The sequence below is a fragment of the Chlorocebus sabaeus genome, chromosome 20 (assembly GCF_047675955.1).
Source record: "Chlorocebus sabaeus isolate Y175 chromosome 20, mChlSab1.0.hap1, whole genome shotgun sequence".
NCBI lineage: Eukaryota > Metazoa > Chordata > Mammalia > Primates > Cercopithecidae > Chlorocebus > Chlorocebus sabaeus.
In genome coordinates, this window is record NC_132923.1 from 11665883 (window position 1) to 11687992 (window position 22110).

At 44.4% G+C, this 22110-nt stretch overlaps 2 protein-coding genes across 4 annotated transcripts in view; one reads left to right on the forward strand and one right to left on the reverse strand.

Moving 5' to 3' along the window:
• Positions 1-138: 138 nt before the first annotated feature.
• Positions 139-6580, reverse strand: OAZ3 (ornithine decarboxylase antizyme 3). The gene is given in 6 exon segments (XM_007977166.3): positions 139-394; positions 1226-1311; positions 1774-1949; positions 2688-2762; positions 2764-2824; positions 6549-6580. Coding segments are annotated over 6 exon segments (573 nt in total). The 3' UTR covers positions 139-251.
• Positions 6090-22110, forward strand: part of MRPL9 (mitochondrial ribosomal protein L9) — a 39280-nt gene continuing 23259 nt past the window's right edge. For 2 of the 3 annotated variants that reach the window (XM_007977162.3, XM_007977163.3), the window contains exons 1-6: positions 6090-6386; positions 6570-6726; positions 7216-7340; positions 7556-7606; positions 8156-8257; positions 8792-8875. In XM_007977162.3, coding sequence (XP_007975353.3) covers positions 6234-6386; positions 6570-6726; positions 7216-7340; positions 7556-7606; positions 8156-8257; positions 8792-8875 — 672 coding nt within the window. In that variant the 5' untranslated portion in view covers positions 6090-6233. Of the gene's footprint in view, positions 6387-6569; positions 6727-7215; positions 7341-7555; positions 7607-8155; positions 8258-8791; positions 8876-9510; positions 10035-22110 lie in introns of those variants that run through there. The other variant, XM_007977165.3, reaches the window with a different exon arrangement.

Sequence of the window (22110 nt, forward strand, 5' to 3'; positions counted from 1 at the left end):
CTTTCCCTCTGTAGTTCAGGTCCCTGTGATCTTTTTAGTGAATTTAGCTCTGTAAGGTGTATGTCCCACTCTAGCCAACCCTATTACCCACCCCCGCCCCCCACCCCCGCCCCCACCCAAGAAACAGTGAACACTTGATGATTGCAACTACCCTTTATTCCTAGGATGGAAGGTGTTCTGAATTACATCTCGGGCCCCTGATCCCCAGGTGTCAAGGCTTCTAGCCCCTCAAAGCGTTGGAATAAGCACGTTCAAGGAGGCTCACTGGGCAGGTGGCCAACATCCCTTTCAAGGGGATACACCATAAAGATGACATTGTCCCAGGGAGGGAGGGCAGGGTGACCTGGTCTGACCACCTCAAAGCCCATGTAGCTGAAGGCCCGCAGCAGGGCACCTGTGAAAGGATAGAACAAATGATTAGAACATGCTTTAAAACTCAATACATGTATGCCCCCAGATTTGATTTCTTCCACTAGGGAGTGGCCCTGGGAAGCAGTGTAGTGCAGGCATATAGGATGTGCTTTAGTCAAACAGACCTAGGCTCTAACCTCGGCTTTAACACTTGTTCTGTGAGTTAGTCCTTCAGAACTTCAGTTTCCCATTTATAAAATTTTCCATGTATAAATCATAGAACCTTCCTCCTCACAGAATTTAAGATTAAATGAGATGTTCATGAAGTGCTTAACACTAGAGATTGGTGAGGTCTACTTATATACTAATACAATGATGGCATAGTAAGCTCTGAAATAGTAGCTATCACTTATGAATGGTTATTCACCATCCCTTGTCTTATATCCAACAGAGTTTGAACTCCGTGAGGCAAGAGGCTGTGGTTTTTGTAACATATGCTCCAGGCATCTAGTTAAATATGTTCCCATTCCCTTGGCCTTATGTCTGACCCTTTCACATTGTACGTGCTCAATATATTTGAGATCCATTTTGTCCTGCTGACCACATCCTTCGAGTGGATTCTGTCTAATTTTGCCAGTGCTCCTTCAGTCTGGCCCCTAACACCACCTGCAGGGGCTTCCTCAGAGTCCACTTGTAACTTGATGGAACAGAATGGAAGGCACTTTAACTTCCTTCGCGGTGGGTGGGAAGAAAATAATCCCTGAAATGCCTGAGGGTGCATTTTTAAAGATGGGGGAAGAGGGTCTCCTATAAAGGAAAAGCAGTTATCCAGCTGCCTCAGTACGAAAAGCAAGGAAGAACAGCAGATCCCCACCTCTGTCGTTCCGATCATTCTGGAAGTTCACAAACACGGAGTCCACATTTGTCTTCTCTTCCACGTACTCCAGCGTTGCAGTCAAACTAGCAGCCACAGAAAAACAGTTAAAATGTTTGGCCAACTCAGAATCCAGAAAGACACCTACTTGGAGCAGAAAATATCTTATTGGTTGTTTTCTGCCCTCCACCCACCCAAGCCAGGAAATGGAATTTGTTAAACTAGTTTTGGTAGATTTTTCTCTGAAGCCAAGAGATTGCACACCACTGGATGTAAGCCACAGAAGGGGCCTGGAGAGAAACGACTACTGAGATGAACAGTTAGAAAGTACTTCCCGTTATTCAACTATTTCTGGATCTGAGTCCAACTTCCCATGGACTCTTATCCCTTGAAACCCAGATCCTGGCTTAGCTCACAGGCTTGTCTGCATGCCAGGTGAATGGATTGCTTATATCTAGCTCTAGAATTAGCCCTATGTACTATGACATGATAGAAGGGTGAAATCCCCTACCTGTTCCCTCCCCATTCTCCCTTCCAGGCTCAGTCACCTTTCCCGGTTGCCTTGATCCAAGGCCCGATATGGGATATCCAGGAAGAGTCGACGGTCACAGAGAAGGCCGTGCCAATGGGCGGAGGTTTGGGAGGTGAGGCGGAAGTGAAAGTCTAACTGTACTGGGTCCTGGTGGAGCAGGGGGTCAGTAGCTAGCACCGTCAAGTTCCCAGCCTGGAAAAGGAGTAAAAATGCTCCTCTAGCCTTCAAATCAGACCTCAGGCAGATTGGGGTGTGTCCATTGAAGCAAGGTGGGCGTTGATGGGGGGAGCCTGGGAGAATCGGAGCCAAGATCTTAAAGATGCAATAATATCCTTTAGTCCTAGGAACTAATAGCCTATGCCTATTATGGAGTTCTCCTTTATATCAAACAATCCAGCTGAGGCAGTATTACTGCCTGCTGACTTCAACGCAGGAGTACGATAACCATTTAGGAACTTAGAAATGTTTACATCAGAGAGCTTAGGATTTAAACAAAGCTTTATAATGTGCTTCCTTTCTCACTAATAATTTACACTTTTTTCATTATATGGGTTTTCTCTAAATTCTTCTATTTAAAATGCTATGATTACAACCAGGCTTGTTATTGCAATATGATATGTGGGCAAGTTCTGGATTCCAGATCCTGCATAGCATCTAAACAGCTTTATGTCCCAGAAGTCCTATAAAGTTCGTTCTACCTTTGTCCCCACTCCCTTTTTTCCCATCCTGATTTTCACTACCATCTGTATGACCTTGATTTTATAGTCTGTGGGCCAGAATCCTTGTCTATATAAAAAGTAGCTTTTACACATGCATTCCAGGATTCCATCTACCTCTATAATTGATCTTCCAACTTGCCAATGTCCCTCCTCTGCAAGGTATGCAAGCAAAGGGCTGCCCTGTCACAGCACCAGCTCACAGTTCACTTACCGAGTACAGTTCTTTAAGCTGGTCGTGGTTACCCTGCTCGGTGCTTTTGCCCACCTGGAGGCCTACTAGGGACTCAGGAGCACTGGAGGCAGGAACGGGGCTGGAGTGTCAAGTCCTCCTCTTCCTTATAAGTGATGCTGGTTGGGAAGGAGACCCAAATTAGTTTATCTTGGAATCTGAGATGGGAAGACATAACTTCTAGATACACAGTACCAGGCTCTGGCATGATCTGTATTTTCTGTTGTCCAGCCTGTTTCTATGTTCCTGGGTCAACCAGATGGAAATATTCTAAAGTTCCATGCCAGCTTTCCACCCCCTATTCTGTTGTTATTTCTTGCTATTTGGGAAATTCTTTCAAATTCTTACACTTTTTCCTTACATTTTATATAAACAACTACAAACAGAGATGAAAAGAAGTACCTTTTATAACAACGAGGCAGCATCTTCTCCCGGAGGGTGATCCGGTACTTGTAACAGTAAAGGTAATAGGCGTATGGTGACCAGATCGGGTAGAGGTAGTTACGTGTTTTTCCCCTCTTGATATAAGAAAGGGAGTAGACAGAGGGGCGACACCTGTTACAAGGCAGTTTTTCAGTTCAGTGCCTCCCTGTGGCAAAGTGAGGTTCACAGGTGGGTGGCAGAGGTTTAGGCAACCTGGTGTCATTGTGACCCACTGGGCACTATGACATGGACAAGGGGTCAGCCCTTATGTCACCTCAGGACTCCACTCTGCTGCTCACCTACCCTAATCCCTTATCTAAGGCTCATATTCGACTAGTATGGACGTTATGGCTGTATGAATGATTTAAAAATAGAACTTGAAGACTTCTGTACTGGTTGGCCAAAAGCCCTGCCTGAGCACTTGTGCCCACCCACCCTGTTCCTCTGGGGACACTCCCCTTCCCCTAAAATCCAGCAAATAAAGAGTTGGTATCTGACACTGCAGGAGTCTTCCAAGGCTCTGATCCAGTGGTGACCTGATTAGTTGGTTCCCAGTTCATACCAGTTGAGTGTTTTTATTATCCCTACCCTTAATAACCCAGGGTTGCTACAGATTGTTGAATCCTACCTTGTAGGGTAGGAATTGCAAACTAAATGCCTTCAGGGGCCTAGACAGCTTATGGAAATTAGTGGAGAGGCAGGGTAGGGCTGTAGCAAAATAGGAAAGCTCACACCTTATCTAAAGGAAGTCCACACAACTCAGTTCCATCCAGTTCCATGCAGGAATGCAGACTTGATGGTGCTGTATCATATGATTTTTGAACAGAAACTGAAAAGACAGTTTTGTAGTAAATTTCTCCAATTTTAAAAAATATCGACTACTAAAAAAAGGTTGATACATTGTAAGCAAAATTTGGTTCTGGGGCTGCCAATTTGAGACCTCTGCATATTTATCCATTCAACAAATATTTATTGAGGGTCTATTATGAGCCAGGCACTATTCTAGGTGCTTGAGATACATCAATGAACAAAACAAATCCCTGCCCTATGGAGCATATCTTCCAAAAGTGAGAGGACAACCCCAGAAAAATAAACATAGTAAATTATTTAGTATGTTAGAGGGTAACTGCTATGGGGTGGGGAGAATAGAGGAAGATAAAGGAAGATAAGGAAAGTGAAGGGGATGGGTCAGGGTTAGAGTAACAAATTGGGTGATCTCTCATTGAAAAAAACTGACATTTAATTAAACACTTGGAGGATGTGAGGTTGTTAACCAAGCCAGCATCTGAGGATGAGAGCATCCAATGCAAAAGCAGCCAGTGCAAAAGCCCTGAGCAGGAAATGTGCCTGCTGTTTTCAAGAAACAAGGAGGCCACTGTGGGTGGAGCAGTGTAAACTACAGAGGAGCCAATGGGGTCAGATTACGTATGGCCTTGTAGACCATTTGATGGCCTTTTTCTTTTACCTTGAGTAAAGGAGGAAGTCATTACAAAGTTTTGGGTGGAAGAATGACATGATCTGACTTATGCTTTAAAAAGATCATTCTGGCTGCTATAAATAAGCTACAGAGAATTATACACTGTAGAGAATTAAGGGATATCTTTTAGGGGACTATTGCAGTAATCCAGGAGAAAGTCGTGGCTTATTCCAGGGTAGAGCATTGGAGGTGGTGACAAATGGTTGGATTCTGGAAATACAAGTGCTCCTTGACTTACAATAGGGCTATGTCCTGATAAACCCATCGTATGTTGAAAGTATCATAAGTTGAAAATGCATATAATACACCCACCAAACACCATAGCTTAGCCTAGCGTACCTTAAACATGCTCAGACAACTTAGCCGACAGTTGGGTAAAATCATCTAACACAAAGCCTATTTTATAATAAAGTGTTGAATATTTCATGTAACTTATTGATGTCCTACTGAGTGCACATCACCTTCACACCATCACAAACTCAAAAATTGTAAATCCAAGTCAGGGACTATCTGTAATTTAAAGGTAGAACCCACAGGATTTCCTGATGGAGTATGAGGGAAAAGAGTTAGAATGGAAAGAATGGAGTTTCTGTCAACTGAGAGGAGAAAGGCTGCAAATGGGGCAGTTTTGGCGGCGGGGGGGGGGGGGGGGGCATAAATAAATTAGGACAGTTAACTTTGAAGTGTCCTTTAGATACATAAGAGGAAAATGACGAATAACAGTTGAATATTTGAGACGAGTTTGGGAGATGTCTAGGATGGAACTAGAAATTTGGGAGTCACTGGCATATAAATGGTATTGTAAGCCACGAGACTGGATGAGATCAACAGTGACTGTATACTGAGAAGAGTAAAGGTTCAAAAACGGAGTCCCAGGGGCATTCTAAGAAGCAGGGAGAAAAGGAGAAATCAGCAGAGGAGACTGAAGAAGACCGGTGTCCCGGAGGCCACGTAAAGTGTATTTAGCAGGAAGGAGGACTGGTCAGTATGTTTAAGGGCCAGTCTTTCCATAATCTCTGCCAAACGGACCTTCTTTCATCCAATTTTTATGGTCTTCTGTCCAATACTGAGACCCTCCCCAGAGGGAACTGTCGGGGCCCTACCATAGTTGCTTTTTTTCTATGGCTTACATAGCTTGTGATTTAGAATTCTCCTTTATTAGCTTAAATACTGCAGTGTAATGATTAAGGGTTAGGCTCCTCCTGGAGCTGGCAGAGTTTTCCAAGGGATCCCATCCTTTACTACTTTTAGGTAGATTTGAAGTAAGGAAAAGTGAGAGCATCATTCATTCTCCCGTCAGTATCCAGTCATCACAAAACGTCAGAATTAAGTTACCCCAGCAACTAGAGCTAAAGCAAAGCCCACACTTTTAGAGGAAGAGCGTCTTTTCCGGCGTCAGTCCACCTAACACTCATTCCATTATCAGTCAGTAATTCTGGGCGTCCCTCCCCTCTGCCAAAAAGAAAAAATAGGTAAGCCGCACTGCCATCTGTCCCCCGGCCCGCTCCCCATCCACCAGTTCAGCCCGGATCAAAGCCGCCCCGGCGCGCCGCAGGCAGCCCTGGCGGGGGCCTTTCTGACGCCCGACGCCGGGGTCCTCCCTCAGGTCTCATTCTGTGCCTGCGAACATGGCGGCGCTCGTGGTAACAGGTCCGGGCAGAGCTCTGCTACGGGCGGGCACTGAGCGGCTGCTGCGGGGAGGTATCCAGGAGCTACTGCGGCCGCGACATGAAGGGAACTCCCCTGGCCTGGCGCGCGACTTCAGCCTCTCTCAAAATCGGGTGAGGGCCGAGTCTGGGGTAGGGGGTAGATAACGCTCCTGGAGTATTGTTCCTGGAGGCTCACTGGGACCTAGAGGGGGCCGATGTGGGGGTGGCGGGCTTTCCTTTAGGGGCTGGCGGCCGTGGTGGAGGGAGACGGTGTTCTTGTGGAGACTAGCTCACCGTTGCTTTCCTGGCCGCCAGGGCACGGTCATCGTGGAGCGCTGGTGGAAGGTACCGCTGGCCGGGGAGGGCCGGAAGCCGCGCCTGCGCCGGCGACATCGCGTCTATAAGCTGGTGGAGGACACGAAGCATCGGCCCAAGGAAAACCTGGAGCTCATCCTCACGCAGTCGGTGGAGAGTAAGACCCGGGCCGAGGCGCCTCCTCTCAGGCTGGTCCAATTTGGCATCAGCTTTTTCCTGCCCGTCCCCCTCAACTGTTTGCCTTGTTTTTTCTTTGTGGAAATAATCAGCTCTATATGTGAGAAGAGGAAGCCATAAAAACTATTGTGATTGTGACATTGGCCTCCAGCATTGAAAATTAAAACATAAAGACAGCAACATCGTTAACAGTGTGTGGGGAGAGGAGCCTGACAATTTGTGTCACAGATACTGAAATCCTGTCATGGGACAACTCCTCCCTGTATACAGAGGATATTAAATTTATACATCAAGTCGTAAAGAAACTAATTAGCAGTCTCTTAAATCTTGTTCCTAGTGAATATGAATTAGCATTTCTTTTAGGAAAAATAAGCACTGTGAGAAATTAAGAGGTGCTTCTCTCTTTGATCATCTTTTCTTTAGGGACTCCTAGATGGTTCTGATCCCCTCTCTCTGTTCTCATTGACAGATATTGGAGTCCGGGGTGACCTGGTGTCAGTGAGGAAATCTTTGGGCCGGAATCGACTCCTTCCTGAGGGACTGGCTGTATATGCATCCCCTGAAAATAAGAAGCTGTTTGAAGAGGAGAAATTGGTGAGCTCAAAGGAAGGACAGAGAGACTTGGAGAGATAAAACAACTTTTCTCTCGCAGCTTCCTTCCGTTTGATATTTAACTTGAAAATGAAATAGGAACTAGAAGAACAGGAATCCAGAAGCCCAGCCAATGCCCAGCATGGGAATAGTTTGATGCTATTTAACATGGGTTCATTTTTCTCTTACTGCTTTTCATCTTTAACTTTCTTTTCTAGCTGAGACAAGAAGGAAAATTAGAGAAGCTCCAGACCAAGGCAGGTGAAGCGGTGAGTAGAAACGTAAAAAGTATTTATTGGTCACTTACAAGACTTAACAACCTCACCCTGAGAGTCTTCCTGATTCCCTTGAGGTCTCCTGATTGCAGGCAGATCCAAGAGTGGGAGAAAGGGGAAGTGTTGTGGCTGCCCCACAAAACCGGTATGGAGACCTCTTGGGAGATCCCTGATGTGTTGGGTGAAGTGCCCTAAAGTACCAAGGGAGGTCCCAATCTGGGAATCAGGGAACCCATGGAATAGTCTGAGATGAGGCCTCCACCTTCAAGGATGTTTATGTACAAGTTGGAGAGAACATAGACACATGAGAAGATAATCAGTACAGGCGCCCGCCACCACACCCAGCTAATTTTTGTATTTTTGGTAGAGACAGGGTTTTGCCATGTTGGCCATGCTGGTCTCAAACTCCTGGGCTGAAGTGATCCACCCACCTTGGCCTTCCAAAGTGCTGGGATTTCAGGCGTCAGCCATCGTGCTTGGCTTGCATACCTTGTGAACTGACATGTTTCCTCTCCTTTGACTCCAACTCATAATTCCTTTCAGACAGTGAAATTTCTAAAAAGCTGTCGCCTGGAGGTAGGAATGAAGAACAATGTCAAATGGGAGCTGAACCCTGAAATAGTTGCCCGCCACTTCTTCAAGAATGTGAGTGTTCCCAAAAGCCACTCTACCCCTGAGGTGGAAGCTGCCTCTGGGAAGGAGGCCTGAGATTGATCCCTTTGTTAGGGAGAGGTGTGATCATCCAGCTGTAGTTAGGGAAAGTATTCTTGGTTGGTTTGCAGGCGTATGGGAAGGAAATGGCTAAGGACTGAGGATGGTCACATAGAATTTGAAGATTGGTAGGAAAAGGTGATGGTTTCCATTTATTTCCTGTCTACCTAGGGAAATGCTGGGGATTTGTGACTCACTGGAGAATTGTTACTTCTGTAGATGAAGTGGTTTTGGCCTCAAACCCTGTTTCTCTGTGAATCTACCTCCCTTTCTGAGAAATCAGAATTGAATTTCTCTACTACTGTCTATGAAGGTGTATGCCCTTCTCTCCCATGGAATCAGCCAGAGTAGACACCCCAGTTTTATTCATCCCTGTGCAGGAAATCCTGTAACCCTTTTTATGAGGTTACCTAAAGTGGCAGTCACAAAAACAGTTCATTTGAGCTGAGATTTTTTTTTTTTTTCCAGCTTGGTGTTGTGGTTGCCCCACATACATTAAAGTTACCAGAAGAGCCTATCACACGGTGGGGCGAGTATTGGTGTGAGGTGACGGTGAGTGTTTTGCACACTTTCTTTTCTTCTTTTCTTTCTCCTTTTTCACCCCCTTTTTCCTTTTTTTCCTTTTTCTTTCCCAGGACAGGGTTTTGTTTCATTGCCCAGGCTGGATTCAAACTCCTGGGTTCAAGTGATCCTCCCACCTCAGCCTCCCAGGTAGCTAGCTAGGACTACAGGCATTAGCCACCGCACCTGGCACCTAGCTCTCCCTTTTTTCTTTTTCTTTTTTTTTTTTTGAGATGGAGTCTCACTCTGTTGCCCAGGCTAGAGTGCAGTGGCATGATCTCAGCTCGCTGCAACCTCCACCTCCCAGGTTCAAGCAATCCTTCTGCCTCAGCCCCCCTAGTAGCTGGGATTACAGGCATATGCCACCATACCTGGCTAATTTTTGTATTTTAGTAGAGACAGGGTTTCCCCATGTTGGCCAGGCTGGCCTCAAAACTCCTGACCTCAGGTGATCCATCCGCCTCAGCCTCCCAAAGTGCTGGGATTACAGGCATGAGCCACTGTGCCCAGCCCTAGTTCTCCTTTTTCTGACTGGGAGAAAAGTCAGGGTGAAAAGCTGGGATTAGGTAGTGTTAATTCTTACCTACCTGACTGATCTCTGAGAATTCCCATTGTTTTGTGTGCAGGTAAATGGGCTTGATACTATAAGAGTGCCTATGTCTGTGGTGAACTTTGAGAAGCCCAAAACCAAAAGGTATAAGTACTGGTTAGCCCAGCAAACTGCCAAGCACATGGCCCCCACCAGCCCCCAGATCTAAATCTCTCCCTCCAAGACAGCAAAGCAGAATCAGGAGCAGTGGAGCAGAAATGGGCAAGCACCTTGATCTCACTCCCAGTTCTGACCAAATACAGAATTTTAGAGAACATCTGAAGACATCAGACTGCACTGCGTATACATGTTGAATTCTTCATTTTTGCCATCTTTATCGTCACTGGGGCAGTCTTGTTCCAGAAGTACCAAGGCTATAGATTTGATAAGCCATATACAATAGACCGAAACCATCCAAAACCTGTTTAGCTTCTTCCTCCATTGGAGTTTATTGGGACAAACAGAAGAACCAGCCATTGTCTCCAGTACTTGCCACATTCTCATCATCCAAACTGAACATTTGTATCCCAAGCAGACATAAAGAGATTATGTTCTTTTTAAGTGTTGTTTACTGGTCTTGAGTAGATGGGACAGGACATCCAACTGACATACTTCCTTGAGCCACAGAGGTTTGCTGCTACAAAGGAAAGAAGAGAGTATCTTAGACTGCATCCCACAGTTGCTGTGGTATGAACAAATTGTGCTGAACAAGTTGATGATGTGTTTGGTCTTAACACTTACTCTTCTTAGATATATTGATGTAGTCATCAGTGTGAATAAGCACAATGGATTCTACTTCTCTAAGACCTGAATAAGGCCTAAGGGTAATTGTTGGAAAGCTGGGATGAAAGAAACTTTAAAAGGGAACCTTGTTCCTTGAACCAGCTCCCGAAATTCTGAAAAAGAAGTTACCTTAATTTCCTTGACCAAGATTAAGATAGGGAGCTAGTCGTGAGGTAACTCTGGAATGGATGGATGGATGTCTTGATGGGAGATAAGGGAAGTGGATAGTTTTCTTTCTTTTTTTTTTTTTCTTTTTTGAGACGGAGTCTCGCTTTGTCGCCCAGCCTGGAGTGCAGTGGCATGATCTCGGCTCACTGCAACCTTCCAGGTTCAAGTGATTCTCCTGCCTCAGCCTCCCAAGTAGCTGGGACTACAGGCATGTGCCGCAGCACCCAGCTAATTTTTTATATTTTTACTAGAGACAGGGTTTCACCATATTGACCAGGCTGGTCTCAAACTCCTGATCTCATGATCCACCCACCTCAGCCTCCCAAAGTGCTGGGATTACAGGCATGAGCCACCACGCCTGGCCTGAAAGTAAATAGTTTTCTATAAGTTCAGAGTTTCATTAGTAGAAAAAAGAACATTCATTTTCAGGTGGATTGTGCCAAGGTCACTCAAATACAATGTGAGATCATTCAGTTTAGGGTAGTAGATGGGATCATTGACTCCTTTGCTATCCATACCATACCAGACGTTGGTTTCTTTCCTATTTGAGCTCACCTACCACTCTGAGTCAGTTAAGCACTTTAATTCACTTTCATGCCTTCTCAGCTAATGAGAAAGTCTGTCATCAATAGTTGCACTGATAACTATAGCCAACTTCATACTTGACAGAGCTCTATAACTCAAGTCTGGCACTGGTACTATCTGAAATTTAGCATTTCTCCCCTCCTCACCTTTTTTTTTTTAATAGGAAAATAACATTATTTCACATTAGGGAGTAGGCAGGCATCCAGACTCAGAACTGGAATTGCTTCTTGGTGGCACTGGGGACCATGAGCGTGTTGAAGTGCACCATCTTGCTCATGCTGGTGCTTACCCAACCATGATGATGTTGCTGATCTGGACATCCCTGATGCAAGGGGGATGGGTGCATGAACATGTTCTTGTGCTTCTTGAAGCAACTGTACTTATACATGTAGTGGAAATAATCTTGGTGAATGATGTTGATCTTTTGCATCTTTTATCTTGGTCATCATGCAGACAGGATCCACCCTCAGATGGAGACGTTACCAATGAAGGGGCAATCAGTGTAAATATAGGTGCCCTCGGCCTATATAGGTATATTGACGCCAAAACTGATTTTCTTTTTTTAGAGACGGAATTTCTCTCTCGTTGCCCAGGCTGGAGTGCAGTGGCACAATCTCACCTCACTGTAATCTCCACCTCCCGGGTTCAAGTGATTCTCCTGCCTCAGCCTCCCAAATAGCTGGGATTACAGGCGCCTGCCACCACACCCAGCTAATTTTGTATATTTTTAGTGGAGACGGGGTCTCACCATGTTGGCCAGGCTGGTATTGAACTCCTGACCTCAGGTGATCCACCCACCTCAGCCTTCCAAAGTGCTAGGATTACAGGCATGAGCCACCAGTCTGCCCAGATGCAGACTGATCTTATGGTCCTATAGGAACTTCTCATTGCCAGTATCTCCCAGCAGGACCCTCTTGTTTTGAAAGATGGTTGACTGCTTTTGGTAGGCACACTCAGTCTTGGATTTAACAGAACTTCCTGAAAGGTTTGAGCCTCTATTAACTTGCAGAGACCCCAGCATTTAGGAAGCACTAATCTAGATTGAAGCAGATGCATACACTTCCATATACCAGTTAATCCCTAGTGTGTTGGGGACACCCAGAATTAACCCCCAAACTGAAGCATAGAGTTCTGCCATCCTGTACACGCTCCTGAGGTTTGGGGAGGACCTGCAGCCTCATCATGAGCCCCAAGCCCACTGAAATTTGCCATTTCAGTGATCCCCATTCCTATTGTCCTTGAAATGGTAGGCTCATTAAACACAGCATCTCTCAACATGACCATCATGAAGCTCTCTGAAATTGAGCAACAAGCACACATTTAATATAGCTAACCTTAAAAAGCATTTAAATACCTGCCACAGGTTGGGTTCTTGGCAAAAACACTCTGTGTCGGAGATTCATGTGCAGGAAGTTTATTGGGAGGAGTTATCTGCATCAACACCTGTTGGGGAGTAAAGGCAGTAGAATTGGATAGAGGGAGAAATTAAGCTGATGCAGTCTTAACAAATGCCTCAGTCAACCAGGAACTCAAACTAGGATGGCTTTGCCAGATGCCCCAATAGGACAAGTAGGCTGGACCTTATCTCCCTATTTGACTAGGAAAGGGGTATGATCTTGAGTGAGTTGGCTGACTTCAGCCAAAGGCAGTCCCCGAATGGGGCACAGGTGACGGCTGTCAGCATTCACAGCAGCTTCAGTCCTGAAGGGGAAGATATGGGCAGCACACCACAGTCAACACTACAGTCCACCCCTTGCACTGCTCAGACTGATTTGTTTCATTAGTTCTGGAATGGTTTCTTCAGGATTCTGATGGATCTCTTTCTGGGGAAACTTAAAAGAGGAAGGTCTGGTACAGGCCACAGCCTCTGCTGCTGTAGATTGAGTTTGCAACTGGCATTCACCTCCCTTCTCTACTACCCATTGTTGATCTTTCCCTAACTCCCTGAGACTTGTACCTCTGGTTCATGTGGGTTACCAGATGAGGTACCTGGCTATCATGCCCTTCTCAGGCTATGACTGCACTTGGTCATTTATCGTCAAAATTGGGCAAGGAGAAACATACTCAAGTGGATGATCTGGGTGCCAAATATATTCTTCCCTGTCCCCACTGTGTAATAGCAGCCCCACCTCCTGATAATGACTCCTTTCCTTGCTTTCTTGTCTCTTGATAGTGAGTTGGAGTAATCTGGTGCCTGCCATAGCTTAAAGTTTAGTGAGACTCAGTGTGTCCACTGGTGCAGATATTCGCCTTCTGGGAAACAGGACTTCTAAACCCTTAGAGACCAGAGTTGGGATAGAAGGCACAGTTTCTCCAATTGGATCACTGGGAGTGATGATAATGGTGGGCTGCTCCTACACCCACCCTTTGTTCCCCAGAGCCATATATTTTCCTTAAGGATACACTATTCAATGGCAATCGGTCTCGGGTATTTACTGCATCATGAAGGATGATGCCTCCTCCTTACAGGGTATCATCTCCAATCTGGTGCCTTAGCTGTGTTTTTAACAAGCACTATTGGGGGAACCGGGGAACCACCCCTGATAATTCAACGTAGGTTCTTTTCTATTTCCGTAAGTGTTGGCCAGTCTGAGAAATAAAGGGAAAGAGTGCAAAAGAGAGAAATGTTAAAGCTGGGTGTCTGGGGGAGACATCACATGTCGGCATTTTCCATGATGCCCCCTGAGCTGTAAAACCAGCAAGTTTTTATTAGTGATTTTCAAAGGGGAGGGAGTGTACGAATAGGGTGTGGGTCACAGAGATCACATGCTTCACAAGGCAATAAAATATCACAAGGCAAATGGGGGCAGAGCACCAGGGTGAAATTAAAATTGCCAATGAAGTTTTGGGCATGCATTGTCATTGATAACATCTTATTAGGAGACAGGGTTTGAGAGCAGACAACTGGTCTGACTAAAATTTACTAGGCGGGAATTTCCTTATCCTAATAGGCCTGGTAGCACCACAGGAAACCGAGGCTTATTTCATCCCTTATCTGCAGCCGTATAAGACAGACTCCCAGAGTGGCCATTTTAGAGACCTCGCCCTAGGAACGCATTCTCTTTCTCAGGGCTGTTCCTTGCTGAGAAAAAGAATTCAGCAATATTTCTCCTATTCGCTTTTGTAAGAAGAGAAATATGGCTCTGTTCCGCCCCGCTCTCAGGCAGTCAGACCTGATGGTTATCTCCCTTGTTCCCTGAACATCACTGTTATCCTGTTCTTATTTCAAGGTGCCCAGATTTCATATTGTTTAAACACACGTGTTTTACAAACAATTTGTGCAGTTAACGCAATCATCACAGGGTCCTGAGGCAACATATATCCTCAGCTTACGAAGATGACGGGATTAAGAGATTAAAATAAAGACGGGCAGAGGAAATCACAAGAGTATTGATTGCGGAAGTGACAAATGGACAAATGTCCATTAAATCTTCACAATTTATGTTCTTCTGCCGTGGCTTCCTCTGTTGGGGTCCCTGCCTTCCCACAAGAAAGCACTCTATCGGGGAGCAGCTTCTGCTTAGTATGGTATGTGATTAAAGCCGATCCCACCATCATGTACCCAGCATTCTACCTCCTTGCTATCAAGTGGGTCTCTTGGTTTGATGCAATGCTACACAAGATTTCAGGCTAATGGATCAAAATTTTGTAAACCTTTGGATGGTGTTGCTGACCGAGGCTGTGCAGGCAGGAAAGGCAAACCAATACCCATAATATACATCAATGCCCCTTCAATATAGAACACTTCCCCTTCCAAGGTAGCAAGGATACAGTGTAATCAACTTACCACCAAGTGGCTGGATGGTTTCCTTGACAAATGGTGACATCAGGCTAAGTGTTGGTCTCTGTTGCTGGCAAGCTGGACATTCACTGATGCAGTAGTTAGATCAGACTTGATGAGTCCATGACGTTGAACACTTACATTAGCTCCACCGTGGCTCCTCCATTCATATGATCACTTTGCCAGCATTGGGGTGCCAGCAACAAAGCCTGGTTAACATTATTTGGCTAAGTCATTCCATCTGCTTGGTTGGTGCCTTTTCTGTGGTGGATGTTATCTGATGGGAAAAAACCTGCAATACAAAAATCATACACTGTACACCCATTCTCAGGTACATTATGTGCCTTTTCCCCACACTTCCTCGTTTTTAATCTTCCAGTTTGTCTTCCAGGCCCATGAATCTATATATATTCTTTCTTCTGGCAGGTACACAGGCCATCTCTAAGTGGGGCCATAGTGCAGCCACAGTGTATTTCCAGCTTACTTTCACCTACTGAGACAACCTGTACATTAACCAAGCTCAGCCTTTTTCCTCTTCTGTCATCATGTCATGAGGGATCGCCGACCAATGTGGCTACAGATGTAAACTGAGAAAGAACCACCAGTGCATCAGTGGTGGGTGACAGGGGATCTGGGCACCTGCTTATGTAGCTCACTTTTGCCTTCCAGCCCTGCTTGTGCCCAATTCTACATATACCACTTTCATTTTATGAAGGATGACTGGTAGAGCCACCCAGCCTTATGACTTGTGGGTTTGACAGAACCGAGGTTATAATACATCATTACTTACCGTCCCATAGGTAAATATTGTCTCAACTAGGACTCAGTAGCATTCCAGGAGCTCTCTTTTGACAGGTGTATAGTGCTGTGTTTCAGATGGCATGGCATTGCTTCAGCACTATAGGGGGTGTGTGACTTACTATTGGGATTTATCACTAACAGTATATGATCTTTTCTCACCACTGACACCTCTAATATAATATGGTGTCTTGTGAGCCAAGCAGCAGGGCCATTTGTACCACAGCCTTGACCTGTTACAGAGCTTTTTCCTGCTCTGGGACACACTCAAAATTGGCAGCCTTTTGTGTCACCTGATATTTGGGTCAGAGCAACATTCCCAAGTGTGGAATATGCTAGCAACAGACCCCAAGATGTTTGCAAGGCATTGTGCTTTTTAGTGGTGAGAAACATGAGATGCAAAATTTCTCCTTATCATCTTTGGAGGGAATGCCCTGGTATGCTTCAGACCACTGGACTTTTAAAAACCTCACTGATCTGGCAAAATCCTGAATATTTGTAGGGTTCTTGCAGTACTATTTGAAGAAAATTTATCCTACCAAGGCCTCTGATATAGGCATCATTTCAGGTTCATCCTTACAATTACCATGATGTCATCAGTGCAGTAATGGGATGTCCTATGGAATGTCCGAATGGTCCAGGTCCCTTCAGACTATATTATGACAGAGGCAGGAGAGTTTACACGGTCCAGAGGCAAAACTGTAAATGTATATTATTGCTCATCTCAGTGGAAGCAAGCTTTTATGGTCTTCCTTTTCACAGGGATGAAAAAGGGTTCACTGTCCAGATCAATACATACCATGTAGGCTGTGTTAATCTTTTCCAGCAAACATACCACATTTGGAACAGCAGATAGAATTAGCATTATTTGTTGATTGAGATTGCAGTAATCCATACTCATTCTCCAAGATCTGTCTGGTTTTAGCAGTTGCCAGACTAGTGAATTAAATGGCAATATGATGGGCACCACCACCTCTGCATGCTTTAGGTCTTCAAGCGGGGCACTGATGTAAGTAATTTTTATTTATTATTTTGGTCCGGAATGGTGGAGGCAGTTCCAGGCACTTCATGTTGGTCTTCCTCACTATGATATTTCCTACATCACACACCAAAAAACCAACCTGGTGGTTCTGCCAACTGTCAAATATGTCTATTCCAACTGTCCGTTAAGGACTCATGAAATAACCACTAGGTGAGTGTAAACCTGATAGACCTACTGAGAGTCAGACCTGGAGCTAGAATACAATTATCACCTACCCTCCACACCCTGCCACTCTAACAGAGTGGAGCTTCAGATCCTAGGGTGTCAATGTCAATGGACTCTCCAACAGTGCTTTAAATGTTTGCATAGTCCTCTTTCTCTCATGTGTGTTATGAAAATAAAAGATCTTAAGTCCCTGTGGGTTAGGATTGGGAAAATTACTACCTTATATACTTGCTATGGTGTCTCAGGGTCCTTTCTACTAGAGACATAGCCTTTTTAGTAAATTGTTTCCACTTGAAAAATTGGCCCAATAAGACTTTCGCTTCTCTCAAGAAGGAAGTACAGCTACAGAAATTGCCTTCCCACTATACAACTATGAAACCAGATAAAATTATGAAAGAAATATTTATAGACAATGGAAAGCCGGTAGTGCAGAATTTTAACTGACAAAAGGGAAACAAGGTGAGTCATATGATTGCCTCAGCTTACTGCCTAGAGGCAGTTTCCTGCACTACACTGTTAGAAGCAGTGCAGAGAGGGGAGCCCCAATAGAGCCAGCAGTCTCATTGAGTGGAGAAAACAGATTAGAGTTGGTGGAGAAGGCGTTGGCTAGAAATTAAGAGGGAAGGCCAGGCATGGTGGCTCACATCTATAATCCCAGCATTTTGGGAGGCCGAGGCAGGCGGATCACCTGAGGTCGAGAGTTTGAGACTGGCCTCACCAACATGGAGAAACCCCGTCTCTACTAAAAATACAAAATTAGCTGGGTGTGGTGGCGCATGCCTGTAATCCCAACTATTCAGGAGACGGAGGCAGGAGAATCGCTTGAACCCAGGAGGCAGAGGTTGTGGTCAGCCGAGATCATACCATTGCACTCCGACCTGGGCAACAAGAACGAAACTCCATCTCGAAAAAAAAAATAAACAAAAAAGAAAGAAAAAAAGAAAAGAAAAGAAGGATTAAAAGGGAAAACACTAGAGACGAGGGAATGATATAGAGAGGGCTTTGGAGATCTGCCAAGAGGTCCCAGACCTCAAAACTTTGACTGAATACGGATATGTACGTTAATGAGGTAAAATTCCACAAGGCAGGGGGTTAAAAACAACAACAACAGAAAATGAAAGGCCAAACAATTCTCAGAACTTACACAAGATTGGGAATATTTTGTTTATGTTCCTGACAGCCCATATGAATAGATCCTATAATACATGGGGCATCATATAGAGACTTTAAAAGGACTTAGTAGTGAACGATAGAATAAAGGTTACTCTGGAGCCACCATGCAAAGCTTGAAAGCAAGCACTGATGATAGAACTGATACCAAGCATGGCAGAACCAAGTCCAACACTCATTAGAGAAATGCAACAAAACCTAGCACTGAACAAAATCAAATTCCCAAGGTCTGACATTCAATTTAATATTATCGTACTGGATGTGGTGGCATGTACCTGTAGTCCCAGCTACTCAGGAGGCTGAGGCAGGAGGATCACTTGAGGCCAGGAGTTTGAGACTGTAATACACTACGATCACACCCAATAAGAGCCACTGAACTTTAGCCTGGGCAACACAGTAAGACCCCGTCTCTTAAAAAAAAAAAAAAGATTATAAAAATAGATAGGAAAATGTTACCCAGAACCAGAAGAAACAGTCCCAGAAATGTCAGAAATGGTGGAATTAGTAGACAGGACATTAAAAGGGATATAAATATGCTCTTTTTTTTTTTTTTTTGAGATAGAGTTTCACTCTTGTTGCCCAGGCTGGAGTGCAGTGGTGTGATCCCAGCTCACTGCAACCTCCACCTCCCCGGTTCAAGTGATTCTCCTGTTTTAGTCTCCCCAGTGGCTGGGATTACAGGCGCCGGCCACCACGCCCGGCTGATTTTTTTCAGTAGAGATGGAGTTTCACCATATTGTCCAGGCTGGTCTCAAACTCCTGACCTCAGATGATCCTCCCACCTCGGCCTCCCAAAGCACTGGGATTACAGGTGTGAGCCACCGCACCTGGCCTTCATGTTCTTAAGAATGAAATAGGCTGGGCGCGGTGGCTCAAGCCTGTAATCCCAGCACTTTGGGAGGCCGAGACGGGTGGATCACGAGGTCAGGAGATCGAGACCATCCTGGCTAACATGGTGAAACCCCGTCTCTACTAAAAAATACAAAAAAAAACTAGCCGGGCGTGGTGGTAGGTGCCTGTAGTCCCAGCTACTTGGGAGGCTGAGGCAGGAGAATGGCGTAAACCCGGGAGGCGGAGCTTGCAATGAGCTGAGATCCGGCCACTGCACTCCAGTCTGGGTGACAGAGCGAGACTCCGTCTCAAAAAAAAAAAAAAAAAAGAATGAAATAAAGGAAATGAAAGTAGACCCTTATTTCATACCATATGTAAATATCAACTCAAAATGGGGTAAAGACTTACATGTAAGACCAGAAACAATAAAACTACCAGAAGAAAACATAGGGGGAAAGCTCCATGACATTGGTCTGAAAAATGATTTTTTAGATATGAGCCCAAAAGCACAGGCAACAAAATCAAAAGTAGACAAACAGAATTGCATCAAAATAAAAAGCCTCTGTACAGCAAAGCAAAAAATCAACAGAGTAAAGAGACAACCTACCCAGTGGGAGAAAATATCTACAAACCATACATTTGACAAAGGGTTAATATCCAAAATATATAAGGAAATCCAACAATTCAATAGTGAGAAAGCAAATGACCTGACTAAAAATGGGCAAAGGGACGGGTGCAGAAGCTCACACCTGTAATCCCAGCACTTTGGGAGGCCAAGGCAGGCAGATCACGTGAAGTCAGGAGTTTGAGACCAGTCTGGCCAACATGGTGAAACCCCGTCTCTACTAAAAATACAAAAATTAGCCAGGTGTGGTGGTACACGCCTGTAATCCCAGCTACTGGGGAGGCTGAGACAGGAGAATTACTTGAACCCAGGAGGCAGAGTTGCAGTGAGCTGAGATCCCAATACTGCACTCCAGCCTGGGCAATAGAGTGAGACTCAGTCTCAAAAAAAAAAAAAAAAAAAAAAAAAAAAAGGCAAAGGGCCTGAATAGACATTTCTCAAATGAAGAAATGACCAACAAGTATACGAAAAAATGCTCAATTAAAGCCATAATGAAACATCACCTCACATCTGTTAGAATGGCTACTAATAGACAAAAGATAATAAGTGTTGGTAAGAATAAGGAGAAGAGAGAACCCTGGTCCACTGTTGGGATTTTCAGTTAGTACAGCCATTATGGAAAATGGTAATTTCTTTAAAAATCAAAACTCTAACTACCATTGAAGACTCTTCTGTGGTACTAAAAAGAAAAAAGTAAAAACAAAAAAAAACCAAAAAACAAAAAATAGAAGTACTATATGATCCATCAATCTCACTTCTGGGTATATACCTGAAGGAAACAAAATCATTAAGTCACAGAGGTGTCTGCACTCCCATGTTCATTGCAGCACTGTTCACAACAGCCAAGATATGAAATCAACCTAAGTGTTGGTCAAATAATATAAAATTTCAGTTAGAAGGAATAAGTTCAAGCGATCTATTGTACAACATAAAGACTATAGTTAATAATCTATTGCATGCTTGAAAATTGCTAAGAAAATAGATTTTATGTCCAGGCGCTGTGGCTCACGCCTGTAATCCCAACACTTTGGGAGGCCAAGGCGGGTGGATCATGAGGTCAGGAGTTTGAGACCAGCCTAGCCAATATGGTGAAACCCCATCTCTACTAAAAATACAAAAAATAGCTGGACGTGGTGGCGCGTGCCTGTAATCCCAGCTACTGGGGAGTCTGAGGCAGGGGAATCACTTGAACCCAGGAGGTGGAGGTTGCGGTGAGCTGAGATTGTGCCATTACACTCCAGCCTGGGCAACAAGAGCAAAATTCCATCTCAAAAAAAAAAAAAAGAAAAAGAAAATAGATTTCATGTGCTCTTACCACACAAAAAATGATAAGTACGTGAGGTAGTATATGTGTTAATTAGCTAGGTTTAGCCATTCCACAATGTATACATATATCAAAACACCATGTTGTACCCTACAAACACATACAAGTTTTATTTGTCAATTAAAAAAATAAAAACAGACCCAGTCAGGAGAAAAAGTTCAAAAAAGGAGTTTATACTATTAATTTCACTAGGGCCTCAGAGGAGACGTAGTATTTTAGTTCTGAACTTAAAAATATGTGAAATTAGGCGTTCTAGAAATAAATATTTAGCCATTTTCCTAGTTGTCTTTTTGTAAAGGTTAGCAGTATCATACTGAATTAAATTTAAAGTGAACATATTTAGTCTGTTTCTTAAATAATGTAAAGAAAAACAAAAACATAATGAGAGAAATGGAAGGTATTCTTAAAAGACCAAAATGGAACTTCTTGAGATGAAAAATATATCTGAAATGGAAAATACACTGGATGGAACTTCTGCCTCTGGGAGGATGGGGTAATGTATTTTCACCACTCCTAGAACAACCATAAACCCTGGAAATTATTTATTAAACATAAGAATACTTTGAAAGGTGGAGAAAAGAAAGCAGACTGGATAGAAACCTCAAGACCCAAGAAATGCCACAGTGGTGAGTTCTCCGAGTTTTCTTTCAGCTTCATTTATTCGACACTTGGAGCTGAAGAAACCAGCAACCAGGAAATGCCAATGGGCACAGACCAAAAAGAAAGAGAAAAGCTCCAACAAAAGCCTGTTTCTGCTAGCCAAAGGCAAGGGGCAGTCTGTAAGACAGGAACTTTTAGCCATACTACAGCGTGCCTAGATTAAACTTTATTCTGGCTGGTCTGTGAGGTGTTTCTGGATGAGATTAGCTTTTGAATCTATGGACTCAGTAAAGCAGATTACTCTCCCCAGTGTGAGTGACGTCATCCAATCTGTTGAGGGCCTGAATAGAACAGAAAGGCAAAGGAAGGACAAATGTCCCTGTTTTGCTTCCCACCTGCCTGCTTGAGCTGGGATATCAATCTTCTCTTGCTCTTGGACTGGAATTTACACCACTGGCTCCCTTGGTTCTCAGGCTTTCAGACTCAGACTGACATTACACGACGGACTTTTCTGGGGCTCTAGTTTGCAGATGGCAGATCATGGGATTTCTCAGCCTCCATAATCACATGAGCCAATTTATACATATATTCCATTGGTTCTGTTTCTCCAGAGAACTCTACTACAGTGGCCCTACCCCAACCCATGCCAAAACTAAGTGGGAAGCCTAGACTTCCACTCCCTCAAGGTTGTAACAGGCCACCCCAATACCCTCACTAGAGTGGTGTCACACAAGGCCAAGTAGGGAACTGGGACTTTTGTCCCAG